Source organism: Limulus polyphemus, unplaced genomic scaffold (assembly GCF_000517525.1).
Source record: "Limulus polyphemus unplaced genomic scaffold, Limulus_polyphemus-2.1.2 Scaffold237, whole genome shotgun sequence".
In the NCBI taxonomy this organism is placed as follows: Eukaryota; Metazoa; Arthropoda; class Merostomata; order Xiphosura; family Limulidae; genus Limulus; species Limulus polyphemus.
Window position 1 is genome coordinate 72,867 of NW_013665847.1, and position 15,714 is coordinate 88,580.

The window sequence follows — 15,714 nt, forward strand, 5'->3', positions numbered from 1 at the left end:
GTGTGTGTGTGTGTGTGTGTGTGTGTGTGTGTGTGTGTGTGTGTGTGTGTGTGTGTGTGTGTGTGTGCGCGCGCACGTAAACTCTAGTGTTAGCGTCAGTATTGTTACGTAAAACTGAAATTTCAAGAAACACTCCACACGCCTATAAATGTAACATGCCAAAAAACAGTATCTATTATTGGGTTGCTGTAATTGGTGTGCTATAAACTTCGTAAGCTATAACTGTGGTTGACGCTTATTAACGGAAACTTCAGATCTATTGACCAGGAACGTTTATAAGTTTCGAACATTACAAATTATTCAACTTCAGTGGGTTCACATCGGACATTAGTACTTGTAAGAAAACATTACCTAACGTCACCAGTAGGAAAAATATGCGTGTGATCAGTGAAGACCACATAGCTAGCTAGCTTCCTATTAAGTGAATTGTACCTACGTCAACTCGAAATTAATTCGTTCATCGTGAACCCTGGATATGACATCAAGGGACTTCCAGACTAGAAAGTAGACTTTATATTGCTAGAAAGTTTGTAAAACTTTTGTATATAAATGATTGTTATAAATATTCGTAATAACTGTTATTGTAAATTGTATTATTGTTTGTGTATTAAAATATATTTGCATAAAAAAGAAAACTGTGTATCAATCTTGTTGGCAAATATAACAAATTGGAGATATATCGGCATTTATTTAACTACCAAATTTAAATTATCATTTAGCTCGGTTTCGGAGCATTCGAAATTGTAATGCGTAACATAATACAACTTAATACTCAGAAATACATTCCTGAAATCCACCAACGATTTTAAATATTTGATTCTTACAAAAGAACAAAAAATAAAGCACTTGGATTTTTCAAAAAAATACATTTGATATAACTAACCAACATCATATACTAATCAAAACTAAAGAATATCATCAACTTGAGTTTCTATTATCTAACATTGAACAAATAATTAAGCAAGTTGTCTAAAATAGAGTGAAACAAAGATATATAGTTACTTTAGCAGCAGTTTTTTTCTTTAATAATATCAGAAAAAATATCTCACCAAGTTCACAGGTGGGTCCCGTATAACCATGACGACAAGAACAAATACCTGTTGCCACACACTGACCACCATTCAAGCAGGTTTGGTTGCACACCGCTGGACAAATAACATAATTTCAAACTTTAAATACTAAATAGATACTTAAATCAAACAATAAAGACTGTTTAAGAAGAAATAAATTCAACAAAACTTCATTTGCTATTACATCAATCTGTTCATTTGGCCCACATGTTTATACTAAACCTAATATCAAATCAGGTGTAAGTTTCTTACGTAAAATTCTTAACAGTACATCTTCTATTACTTCAATATGTTTTGAATGGTATAAAATAACTTTTCTATCTAATTAAAACCGTTTAATCAAATTCACCTTTCAGTTCACTAAATGTCAATCACATTTGAGAACTTCAAATTCTTGTATTGTTAACTCACTTTTGCCGAAATGCATTAAAATTCACTTTAAATGTATCATAAGCCTGCATATGTATTTCTTGCAGTATCAAAAACTTAAAATTAAATACAATGTTCTTTAAGTCGATGTCATGAAAGGAAATGACTTGTGAAAAATTATGTACATATGTTGGTGAATGCAAGTATCTTCCACAGCTGTAGAGAAAGCTCAAAGTTATCCTCATTATCTTTACGAATATCAAATTATTTTGACAGTATTATTAGTTAAGATAAAGTAGTAGAACATAAATATTTTAACCCTTATTAAATCTAACACCTGAATAGTTATTAGATGATTGTTTGCATTTGTTTTGAATTTCACGAAAAGCTACACGGAGGGCTATCTGCGCTAGCCGTCCCTAATTTAGCAGTGAAAGACTAAAGGGAAAGTAGCTAGTCATCACCACCCACCGCCAACTCTTGGGCTACTCTTTTACCAACGAATGGTGGGATAGACCGTCACTTATAACGCCCCAACGTCTGAAAGGGCGAACATATTTGGTGGGACGGGGATTCGAACTCACGACCCCCAGATTGCCAGTCCAGCGTCCTAACCACCTGGACATGCTGGGCCAGCTATTAGATGAATACACATTTTACTTTATTATTTTGTATAGACTAAATTTTAATGTTAAAATTATATAATAACGTTCTCTAATAATTTACTAACGATTTGTGTATTTATTAGCATATTCCTCTTATAGTACGAATGATAGAAAAAAAATGATTCAGAATGGAAGCCAACCGTTCTTGTGTCATTTTAAACATTATGATAACTAGATGACCCACATACAATTCTAGATTGACCTGTAACCTATTGTGTATCAAATGCCGCAAATCTCAGTTTTCTGTTCTTCAGAAAAAAACTCTAATTTCACAGGATGCTCCGCCTTTTTTAAAATTCCTATACTATCAGTGAAAAAACAAAACAGAACATTCCAGTGAGAATACATCCAGTGGCGCAATGTCAGTATTAAATCACAGAATTCAGTAATCGCTAATGCAGCTAAGGATAAACAGCAACAAGGATTCTTGAGAATTTTGCTTCGAACCAGTTGATTTTTTTCCCTTTTGCCTCACTGACTGCACCTTTGAACGTCAAATTATTATACATAATGGAATGAATAACATGACCCTCCCCCCCTCCAATATTCACTTACGTTTACATGAATATCCATTCCAAGTATATCCTTCTCGACACTCACACGTGTAGTTTCCTTCGGTGTTGATGCAAATGGCGTTTAAATCACAGTGGTGTTGGCCAGAAAGACATTCATCGTGATCTGAAAAACGAAAAATACTTATGTTAGAATGATGAATAATTCAGCAATAAAAATGTTATTCCTAACTCACGTTAAAAAGAGGAATAATTAGAAAGTAGCTTTTTTTTAAGTTAATGATATTGCAATAAGAATACAGAATACATAACCCAATATTATTTTGTTACCATGAAGATTCATTAAAATGGATAAGGATATAACCCATAACAATCTCATGAAAAATCGATATTATCATGTTACAATGTTTAATAAAAAAAAAATCACAAGATAAAGAATGACTTATTTGTATCTTTCATAGGTTACTACAGTTTTGTTTTTGATGTTTTTCGCGTTTAATTACAGTTTAATGCATATTCAATCTATGCACAAGTGACAATTTCCAATTATTCCATCTTCAAAGTGAAAATCATTAAAAAAATTAAACTTATCTCAAAGATATCATTGAAATGTGCGCGAAGAGGCTTACCTACACAGTAGTAATTAGTGTCTCTTGTGTACCCAGGAAGACACTCGCAGATATATGAACCAGGTACGTTAAGACACTGAGTATTTTCTCTGCAATAGTGACCATTATGACCGCCAGTCTGGAGGCACTCGTTTATATCTAAAAAAAAAGAGGAAAATTGGCTTTTCTTTACACAACTCTACAACACACACATTATATATTGAACTTGTATAAGAAGTTCAAATTATAATAGAAAATCACCTAAAAGCAATGTAAGTGAAACATTGAGAATGTGCAAGTTTTTTGTGATTTTTTGTGTGTGTGTGTTGCTTGGAAGTCACCCGAAAATATCTGGTACATTTTAACATTCGTCTTTTCAAAAACAGATAGTTGGAGACTATACGATTTTTATAAATACTAAATAAAACCTATTATTATCGCCTTCAAATCGCAAATTAGTAACTATATGATAATCATTTATTACAAATAGCTGTACCTTCGCACTGTTTTCCATCTCCACTGTAACCATCTTTACAGCGACACGTATAATTGGTATGGAGGTTGTGACAGACAGCGTTATGGTGGCAGTCGTGGCCTTGTGAACAGTAATCCGTGTCTGAAGTTAAAACAAATACGAAATCTGATATCAAAATCTTCATTGAAACCATAGTGAAGCAAGGGCGATTTAAGATTAAGCAGGGCAGGGATTAGGCATACAAGTATTATAAACGAAATCTCTTAATTCTGTTGTTGAATACGATGTGTTAATTTTATTTAAAAAAGTTTGTTTATTTATTCATGATTCAAGTACTTCAGCAAACCTGGCCGATATACTCACCTCTGCAAATCGGACAGCATTTTCCTTCAACACGAATGTATTCTGCTTCCATGCAAGGCAAAGGTAAACACTTTTGAGGCTTCTCACAGTTAATAATTCCATCCTGAAAAATCAAATTTATATCAAAATCATTTTCCTTCAACAAGAATGTAATCTGCTTCCATGCAAGGTAAACATTTTTGAGGCTTCTCACAGACAATAATTCCATCCTGAAAAATCAAATTATATAGGAAAATTTTGAACAGTTATACCAAAGATGAACGAATGAGAGAAAAAAATCACTAGTAAGTAGGAAATAATAATATCAAAGTAGTTAACGCATGAAAACACGAGTCCAAGACCAGCTATCTTTAAAAACTCTAAAGTTAATTAGTATTAAGATATGAAGATCGCTCCGTTTTGAATTTTTTTTTTTTTAATCTGGAACAATCATGCTTCTAGGACTTTCTTATTACAATCTTGACTGATATATTATGATTAGTTTAACCTCTAATACAATGACTCTACTCACTTTACAATAGCACTTTCGGCACGGTCTTCGATTGTCTTCTTCACCATGGTCTATATGTTTTCCATCCATGAAACACTTTTCTTTACAAAAATAAAAATAAAAAAATATATAAATCATTTCACTTAATTATTCCTTTACACAAATTCTCCACTTTTATTTCACCCGATCCATATTTATTAAAATCACATTTCTAAACATGAAGCTCATTAATAGTAAATTTTTCTTCTTAATCACAGTATACATTTACTTTTAACATTTACAGTATTCTATATTCACCTTTTGTCTAATTTTCATAATAGCTTTACTAGCCACTAGATAGCGCTAGTAATAAGATTCATAATTAAAAATTATATGATTTTGAAGTCACCGACAGGAAGGTTTGTTTTCGGATAACCGCGCAAAGCTGAACAAAGGTCATCCTGGCTAGCCATCCCTAATGTTGAATTGATAGCATAGTGGGATGGCAGCTAGTTAATTGTACACATCGTCATTTCTTCCACTGTTCTTGTCTGAACGAATAACGTACTCTCGGCCTTAAAGTGAGGAGCCAGTTTATTATTTTAAAGTGGTAACCGGAGTCGGTCCCAACAGAAAGGAAACGTTAAACAAAAATTGTGAAATGCACTAGGAATTTTCATTTAACTTCAAGAAATATGATTTGTAAGATAAAAATAATTGACTATGAAATACTTACTTAAGCATGTTGGGCAACAATTTCCCGGTAGTAAAACAGGATTTTTACATGGCGCCGAGTCGCAAGGCTTATGGTGACATGTGGTCTCACCTTTCTACACATACAGAAAGCAGAAATACGTTAAATATAGTTTATCTCAAATGTCTTTGGAATACATTTCAAAAGTTGTTTTTATATTTGTTTAAAACTTGAATGTTGTAAAAATAGTTGTTTGCTATAGATAAAAGTAATTTTAATATTTCTGAAGGAGTAATTTCAATATAGTGTTAACTAAAACAAAATATGTTTAGAAGATATTATATTCAAAATTTTCAAGAGCGGATACACGATAATGTACAGTTGAAGCTGTTGTAGTCATATAGGATATTATTAAAATTACATCTATAGGGAGCATCAGACTTAACATTTTGTAACCATTTTACATGTATGACTCTTTATTTAACTGACTTGAACTAAAGTTCAATTCTAGAACAAAATTCATAAAATAAAGAAAAATTATGTTACACAAGTGCAACATATTACATTTTTATTGTAATGTTGGTTTCAGTTGTTTAATAAATGTTACCTTATAAAACGGATATGACAAAATAACACGTTCATGTTAAGATGTGACAATTTTTTACTTAATCCATTCTTAATTTCATCTAATTGTTCTATAATAAAATACAATGTAAACAAGATATAGGAAACTGAAAGAAAAACCACGGAGTCATAGAATGACTTACTGTACACGTGCAAATAAAACATCCATTTGCCCATGTAGAGCCATCTGGGCGAACACTCCCATTCACATGACACTTTCTTTGACACTCACATTCTTCTACTGCCGCAAGCCTTTGTTCTGCTTGAGCTAGCTGGAAAAAAAAAAACGATTAAAGACGAAAGTTGATGCAAGAATTCGTTTTTCTTAAACGTGAACAGCAAAATTCCAAAACCAAGATTTCTGAACTTATTTAGCGACTTTCTCCGAGATCAATTTGTGAAGTTAATATTTAATCAAGAAAATGTAATAAAAGCTCTACGTAGTTTAAGCTCTGTTTGTAAATATGCATGTCCATCCTGTTTTATTACTATTGTTATGGAAATAGTTGCAAAATTTAGAGTGAAACGTAAGATTTGAATAACTTAAAATATTTAAAGTCTTAGAATTTACTAATTAGTATTTAATGGTTTTATTACACTTTCAAAACGAGCTCACCAGTACTTGACAGTCTGTTTAACTCCAGTTTAAGGTTTTTAGTAGCCAAAGTGAGCTTCCATTGAAAGTATAATGAAAACAAAACATTTTACAACTGCTAGTTATTCTTCACAGTATCTAATAATAATAATAATAAAAAAAACACGGATATAACTAGCTAATTAGACTATATATTTTGTAAAATTTCTACATGTTCTACTAAAGTTGTGGTATTTCACTTAACTATACAAATCGAATATTTGATCACTAAGATATGATCTTTGTAAATATTTTTTTAACTAAAAATTACCTCATACAATGTTGATACTGTAAGTACACACCCCACCTTCAACGGATTTTAAGTTAGTCGTCCCTGTTTTTACACTTGTTAACATAGTTCTCAGAACTCAACAAAATTACACATTAAACGTATTCGAAACTCAGATGAAAACATGTTTATATTTTTTAAAAAATGCAAAATTTTCTACTAGTATAAGACGACATAAACAGTACTTTGAAAATTAGCTGTTAAAAATGATTTTCTAGTTTTTGCGCGCGAGAGAAAGATTTGGCTATACTATAGGCTATTAACCACGATAACAAATGAATATATTACTTTATTCCAGCTAATATCAGAAACGAAAATGTATCGATCTAAGACCGATTTGAGTGGTTTTTAAATTATTGCCGTTAGAAATTAATTTTATACATATATACTCATACATACATAGGCTTTTAATATACACTTTTCTAATCGAAATACTAATTTGTTGTTGTTAATAGCCTATACAATCACTAAATCTAGCTAGAATCATTTTTCCCCCAAGATACTAATTGCTAAGACGTAAGACTTTTCATAAAATAATATTACTACACAATAGCATATAGAATACACAAAGTAACTAAATCTTCTAAACTTTTCCCTTACATCTCAAATTTTAAACAGGAAGTTATGACCAGAAGCCACATAAAAGTAATGATTTAATGGTCAGTTTTTGTGTTTGTTGTTTTTATAATAAATGCATAATAATGTGAAGAGAAAAAAGTAGAGCATTCTACTGATATTTATAATATTTTGATAGCCTTTAATTGTAGTTCACTTTAAATATAGATAATCAGATAATGTTTTTATTAGAATTGAAATTATATACTAAACGCTATTCAAATGATTTAGAAAATACAAGGAATATTGAATGCATTAAATTTTAATTTATACGTGAGAACTGTTTTAGATAACTTACCATTGCATAACAGTACATCTTTTTAATTGTGATTATTGTTTCTATAAACATATCTAGGGGTGAACTATAACCAAGAGTTAAAACCTGCCTTTTATTTCAAGTATATTTTGTTCCTTCGAGTTATGTTTAAACTAAGATAGTGTATTAGTAGCATTACTTCGTTCTGTTTACATTCCTGTTGAATAAATTTTAGAAAGATTAAAAAATATACTTTATTTATACAAGTATACTTTCCATTATATTAATAATTATAATTAAAAACCATTCTAAATTATCTTTACTGTCCCACAAATGTAATTGTACTTTATGAAAATTTAAGTTATTTGATACAACAATTTTACAAGATGGCGAAGAATGATTACAAGTATACTTATCATATGACATTAATATTAGGCCTATTACATTTTTAAACACTACATTCTTAATATAGTCCATTTAGGAATTTAAGAATTAGAAGAACGTATTATAATAATATTCCAAACACACTACATTTGTCATATATTGCCGACAACGCATTTTGCTCAATCTAGAGCTTTTCAGGCCGGCTTGTAAAAGGCATACACACACCATAACAGTAGTTGTATCAAATGGTTTATTATATAAATAGTGTTCCAATCACAACTGTGTTTGTTGTATCCCAACCGGCCTGAAGAGCTCTGGATTGAGCGAAACGCGCCGGCGGTAATGGATATGACAAATATAGTATGGTTGGGATACTATTATTATACACTCTTCTAATTCACGAAAATCCCTAAGAAAACTAAATTAAGAATGTAGTGTTTAAAAATGTAACATGCCAAATATTAATGTCTTATGACAAGTACAATTATGAATTACCTAGGTTTGAAGAGAAGTTAGTTTCTACAGGTATAACAATTCATGTTTAAACATGTTTCTAAAGTACAATAACTAAAATGATTGGGTTTGTTTTGAATTTCGCGCATAATGTATTGAATAATTTAACTGATTTAGCATATGAAGTGGTGACCTTAAAAGTAAGAATAGAAAGTAAATAGTTAATTAAAGAAGGAACAATGCTTTTTAATAATCCAGAAATATTTAATAAATGAATTCTGTATGTATTAAGCTTTTCAAATACCTAATATAATATCAATTGACTTAACACTTGTTTTTACTGAATTTAAACAGAAGTTATGTAATACAAATATAACTATGTAAAAAAAAGGAAAGATTGAAGAATACAGAATCAACTGAAATATTAGTTTTGCAAGCCTTAGACAGATTATTAGGAATACGATATATTTTAAAATTAATTAAATAATGATGGTATTGGCAAAAATTTTATAATTAATACTTTAGTACATTTTGTCTGACAAATTAAGCTACTTGTAATTTTGAGTTTCAGTTTGAAATACATTTCCTGAAAAAAAAAAAACATAAAAGAGAGAGATTCAGTTTATGATTAGATATATTAACTAACTTTAATTTACTTTATAGGAGTAATAAAATATCCATTAATAAAAGCAAATAATGTTTAAATTGTTTCCCTAGTAATTTAAATAAATATAATTTTCATTTCTAAATGTATACTATTTTGCACAATTTTATTAATTCTACATATTGAAGAATAGATAAATTACTAGTTACAATATAATTATCAAAATAATATCACGTGATTTTTTTTTTTTTTTTTACAATTGTAAGATTAGAGTGAAGAAGAGGTCGTAATATTTACTGCGTCCCACTGGACTATTTTATAGATGGTCTATCTATACAATTCATCTATTTGTGTATTACTTTGTTTTTAAGAATAGGGTGAGGTTAGAGATTTTATAAAGTAGAATGCGTGCATGGGTTGTAACAATGTTTTTCTATTTTACATTGACAAGTAGCTACTAGAGCTCAGAAAGTTCTAGGTTAAAGCTCCAGAACTTGAATCATAAAAAATTCGGATTTGACTTTTTGTTTATGCCTACTCCCTTCCCCCATTCTTCAGTTTGAAGACTTATGGAGAAATTGGTATACCAGATGCCTTTGGTGGTATTTCCGCAAATATTATACTTTAGATTTACCATTTCATTACCTCCTCCACCGAAGGTGACAGAGGTTATGTTTTCACCTGTGTTTACTATATAACTCAGTCAAAAATGAGCGGATTTTGATGAATCTTTGTGGACATACGTAGAATATCATTCCTCATTGTCCTACCAAAAATGGTCCGCATCCGTTGATAATACGTACATACGGACACGTTTTCGTATTTTTTGAGGGCCGAATATGATCAACGCTGCGTGGCGGAGGAAGTGCTATCTACCGAATGCCCCCTCTTGTTTGTAATTTTTAGAGCTTTATTATTATTATTATTTTCTATGCGCAGTATTACTTCTGATGATGCTAACTAACAATAGAAGATTCTTGATAACAATTAATTTTGTGTTTGTATGATATTTTGAGCTGCCTTTAACTCACCACAGCGAAACTATATTTATATAAGATGTCAAAAGACACGTAGCAATGACGTTACTAAGTTATTATTCGGAATTATCCGGCAGACACTGTCTCAAATACTAAGAATAAATATGAAACCAATCTCTCATTGCATTCAACTCTTGTCATCGAGCTCTATTGGTTTCTTCAAATCCTCTATAAGCATATATTTACACTGGCTGTTAAAAGCATACATATAATATGCACTTTGCAACTATAAGAAACGCAGACTTATTCTTCCGATTGCCAGAGGTTACTGGTGAAAGATAGAATTCCTCAAACCGGCATAACTTAACGACAAGTGGTGAATCGAACGATAGACTGGGGGTTCATTTATTTTTTTTAGTATATTCAAGTTTATATTTTGCATAACAATGCTCTAAATAAACTTTCAACACCCTCAGATTATTTAGTCAAAATAATGACGTATAGTTGTATTTCACACGATGAATATGCTAAGTCTTTCGTTAATACAATGTTATTAGATTAGGTCCATTCTAGTTTGTTTGTTTTTTTATTGTTAGTATCAGTTTATCTAAAGTTTATTCAGCATTATAGCTAACATAGGCCTATCTAAATTAAGATCCAAATATATCGATACGTCATTAAGAAAGATATCGCAGTCAGACTTAATTGTTTTCTAATATATAAAATCTGAATCTGCTAAAATACTTGCATAAACATTATTTCATTTTATAAATGGAAATATTGACCCAACACATAATTTATCATAATTATTGAGGATCATGTTATGGTGGTTTGTTTGTTAAAATGAGAAGCTTGCTTACTTTTTCTGCTAACGACTTGATATAATTTTCCAAATGTAGAACTGACAAGTGAAGTTCTCTAAACTGGCCACACGTAGGACAATCTGAAGAAATAATCAATAAAGTATGCAATATAAAGCGTCTGCTTACGTTGATAATGATTACGTAAAGAATATATTCTATTTTTAAATAAACTTGAGTATCACATTCATTAAGATATATATTTATTATAGTCCGAAAACATAGTTCATAGAAACAGTTTGTTAGGAGTGTCTCTCAAAATATCCCATTGTGGCCATACAAGATTTTATTTCATACCATGTTTTGATGACCACACTGGGTAAAGTATGTAAAACATATCAAATGCATAGTTAAAATACGACGTTTTATATTTACACAATTATAGTATTCTAAATACTATAGAAATACAAGTAATTGGACATAAATGTAAAATGTAATAGTACATTCATTAATTATTTGTTGATCAAAAATCAACTTCAAGTATTAGATGTTTTTACTTTTAAAGAATATTGAAAAATTTTGAAAAATCTACACATACCTGTGTCCAGGTGAGGACACTGTACAATATATCCATGCGACTTTCCAATAATTTTCGCATTTTGCAAAGTCCCCTAAAAAGTGTTATTTTAATCAGTTGTTATTACATTTATGTTGAGAATGTAAAAACTAAGTAATCTTAGGGAGTCGTGCCAACAGTACACTTTAAAGAAAACTGCTAAAACCCTGAATATCTTAATACATTGGATAGGTCTCTTCAATTTAAATATATTATAAAAAGGTACTTAAACATTTCCTGTATATACTAACAGGAAGTAGGTAACAATTAAAGTTTTGAATATATAAAACATGTTAATTTGAAATGCATATATTTGTTTTTCCCCCAAAACAATAGAGCATAATTAGATCGGTAGGATTCAAGATAATTTGTTTACTGCCTCACGACGACAGGTAATGAAAACAATTATATTATACAATCATTTTAAGGTACTAAATTTCTTTCTTTTCTATCAAATATTGTCGATTAAGCAGACAATTAACTTTTCTGTTGAAATACTTGAAAACCTGTAGGAAAAACAATTCGCATTCCTCTACGAGTTAATGAACCAGTCTGCTTAAAGAAATTATCTGCTGCCGAAGGTTTTTATTTTGTTTGCTTTTCTTCAATTACGTCTTAGTGAAAATAAAGTTACAAATAACAAAAAGTCTTTTCCATCAAGCATAAGTCGTATAATACACATATAACAAACCATGTATAGTTTAGGAGTAGACCTTAGTTTGCATAAGAAACCAAGGTATATGATGTTATTTGAAGTATTATTAACATTCTTCAGCGAAGAAAGGGCTTAAAATAATGACATTTTTCCTCCTTATCACCAAATTTGTGCTCGTCTTAAAATTAAATTTATTTATTTTTGGAAGGTGAGTTTAGCTTTTAGGATTGCAGAAACTGTATTAGTGATGCAGCTGGGGTTGGGGGGTGGGTCCTGTGGACATTTTTATGCCCGAAGAGTTACTCTTCATATATTATAAAGGCATCATATGAGGTTCATACAAGTCCAGGGTAGACATTTTGGAATCCGTCAACAAGGAAGAAATTCAAGATGGCCGCCAAGATGATTGCCGAGAGGGGCAAATAGCCATAACTGATATTGTATAGCAGATATCAAATTGATTTTGGTCTAGATATAGGTTTTGAAGATCAAGGAAACCGTTGACAACACTAACAATGAAATTAGTCCTGATCCATTTGATAAATTCAAGATGGCTACCAATATGGCCGCCACAAGAAATAAGTAGCCATATCATGTTCTATAGTATATAGCAAGATGATTTCAGGTGTCTAAATACAAACTTTGGGGGTCAAGGAACCCATTTATGATGTAAAAAAAATGAAATTAGTTCTTAGCTGTCTGGAAAATTCAAGATGGCCACAATCACGTGCAATAAAGTGCCTTTTTGGAGACAACGGTGTCCAGAGATATGTTTTGCGATTCTTGTTCAAGCTGTCTATTTCATGTGACTGGAAATTCAATAAATGTTCAAATTATTTCAAAAAAATATACCCAGATATTAATAAATGAATAATAAACTAATATATAAATATTAACACAGCGACTACCACAAGGAAAATGTATCTTATTTCTTGATTTGCTGTTAGAATTACTCCCTAAAATGAAAATAATGATTTTTTCTTATGCCATTATTTATCCACTATGTGTAGCAGAGACAAACAGTTTCAACCATTTCAAGAAGACTAATACTGTACTATAACCATTTGCATTGAAAATTCGAGGATTTCCCATTACACCAGTACAAGACGTGTCAGAACAAAGTTTTTCAAGACTTTTAGGGATTTCCTTAACGAGGGTTTCTTTACTATGGTAATAAACCTTTGCGTTAGTGCATCTCGCACTGACCTTGTGTTTGATATTTATCTTGAAGAATCTGTTAAAGACTCTGAAAGAACAAGAAGATCTAGTACATAGTCTATTGAAATCAATAATATCATGGAATATACTATGTTACTAGTAGGCATGGAAGCATTCTGGCCAGCTTCTTCCAACAAGATTAAAATGAAGCTTCTTTTGAGAAAGTGGACAATTGTAAATGCATCACAGAAATGTCTAGGTATTCAGATAATACTAAGTGGAACTGCAGTTGCAGATATGAAACCTTGCGAATATGTGATTTCTTCAGGACAAGTTATGGTACTGCCAGACCTACAAGCTGATATTAAGGAAGCTGATGTCAGACTGCTACGCCATGCATTCCATACAGCACAAGAAATGTCACAACATATCGTCATACTTTCGTACGATACTGATGTTCTGGTCCTGGTCACTTAGTATCTCAGTTTTCTTTAACGTCATGGACAGAAAGAACTCTGAATGAGAGACGGTGTAGGAGACACTAAAATTAGCCTATTTGAAAGATTTTGGAAAGAACTTGAGCCAGATGGAGGCTTCACTCACTAAAGCTGAGGAGTACTTGGTACAGGTATTTACAAGTGGCGTCCCCTACAGAGGAGTACTTGGTACAGATATTTACAAGTGGTGTCCCCTACAGAGGAGTACTTGGTACATTTTAGGGGCATTCTATGCTGCATACTCGCAGTTAAATTGTTTGGACAATCCTGATCTAGACCATAAAGAGTATGGCTTCGAGGAGGAATGTGGGCTGTTTGTGCCAAATATGTACAAGCGGCTAGTGCCAAATGATCTACCTCAAAACTACACAAATGCACAAAGTGTGCCATCCATCACTGCTTATGTCAAGATCAGGGTATACCATGTTGCATTTACTACAAGTGTAAGGAATTTCAATTAGTTGTAACAGTTTGCAAAAGTCCTAATGTTGTTTTAAGGATACCTGTAACAATGTCACCATCAACATGATTGCTTCATTGTTGTTCAATCCTGCTGTATGCTCTGCATTGGGCTGCTGGTCTGGGACTTATATGAAGTAATAAGATATGACATTTTCCCAGGACATGCATGTTTATATGGTTCGCTAATTTTGTATAATTTATGTTGACAGGTAATGTTTCAGCAGTAAATAGGTCAATTTCAAGTCGCCTAACATTGTAAATTGTGATGAATTTTAGTAAAAGATATATCTTTTTATACATTTTTGTGGTTGAATGCTAATAAATGCTTTTGATGTGCAGTATGTTGTAAATTTATCTTCAAGTATTTGAAGCAATTCATAGTCGCACAACCCCTGCTATACATGATGGCCATTCTAATTATCTTTAGAAGCTCATGACTAATTGTAGTATATAGAACAGAAATGAACGCCTTAATCCCAAAAAACTATATCTTAACATCAAAATAATTTTTCTATCTGCTCTAGAACACGAGATATGGCTATTTACTCCTTGTGAAATGGGTCCGATTTTGTTGCTAGTATAGCCAGTGCTTTCCTTGACCTCTAAACCTATATCTAGACGCCAAAATCATTGTACTATCTGCTCTATAACACAATTTGTAGTTATTTATGAAAGCCATCTTGGCAGCAATCTTGAATTTCTCTCTTATTGCCGGTTTCAGCAGCGTATTATTGTGATTTTTAGTTAAGTATTTTTTTTACAAACCTGAAACAAAAATTGGTGTGAAGACCTCTGTCCAAGCCATAGCGAGGTGTTTCTTGAAGTGATATTTCTGTCAACATCACGAATTACCCGTTTATAAATAGGATTACAGTCTACAAATAACTCCACAGCATTGCCACTAACTGACAGTGCTACCTGGTGCCAAATATCATCGGCTAAGCGATAAGGAAATGTTTCTACGTAAGTTATATTATTATGGGTATAGTATAGACGTAGTTCGTCTTTTCTTCCACTACTCTGAATTTCCAGAAACCTACAAAGATGAAAAGAAAAACTCAAATCAATAAAAAAAAAGTTTCCAAACTAGACCTGTATTATGGTGAATAGAATTGCCCTGATATTTTTGATGGGCAATTGTAATACACTTGAGATACAGATTTAGTTACACATATAACGGAAGGACAACATTATTTGTAAATAAGAAATCGGTGTATATGCACTCATAATTATTACACACTTTCCCTTTTAATGGACAAAATAATGATGTTTCATAATTAACTTTCGTAATTCTTGCATTTATAGTTTTAGAAGTTACTTAACAATTGTACTAAATAACTTATTTGTTTATGAATCCGAGAGAGCGTGACCATCTTATAACGATCAGTAATTAAGAAAAGTTTATTACGTTGTAATTAGGAAAGGTTAGGAATTTATATATATATATATATATATATATATATAC

At 31.3% G+C, this 15,714-nt stretch overlaps 1 protein-coding gene across 2 annotated transcripts in view; it reads right to left on the reverse strand.

The window, feature by feature from the left end:
- The window catches only part of LOC106478640 (protein kinase C-binding protein NELL2-like), a 72,646-nt gene that overhangs the window by 6,026 nt on the left and 50,906 nt on the right, over window positions 1–15,714 (reverse strand). For both annotated transcript variants that reach the window (XM_022382277.1, XM_022382276.1), the window contains exons 4-14: window positions 15,015–15,285; window positions 11,460–11,532; window positions 10,922–11,004; window positions 5,993–6,121; window positions 5,268–5,361; window positions 4,574–4,653; window positions 4,063–4,165; window positions 3,721–3,840; window positions 3,246–3,383; window positions 2,660–2,782; window positions 1,050–1,145 (exon numbers count right to left, since the gene is read on the reverse strand). In XM_022382277.1, the coding sequence (XP_022237985.1) occupies window positions 1,050–1,145; window positions 2,660–2,782; window positions 3,246–3,383; window positions 3,721–3,840; window positions 4,063–4,165; window positions 4,574–4,653; window positions 5,268–5,361; window positions 5,993–6,121; window positions 10,922–11,004; window positions 11,460–11,532; window positions 15,015–15,285 (1,310 nt within the window). The remainder of the gene's footprint in view (window positions 1–1,049; window positions 1,146–2,659; window positions 2,783–3,245; window positions 3,384–3,720; window positions 3,841–4,062; window positions 4,166–4,573; window positions 4,654–5,267; window positions 5,362–5,992; window positions 6,122–10,921; window positions 11,005–11,459; window positions 11,533–15,014; window positions 15,286–15,714) is intronic.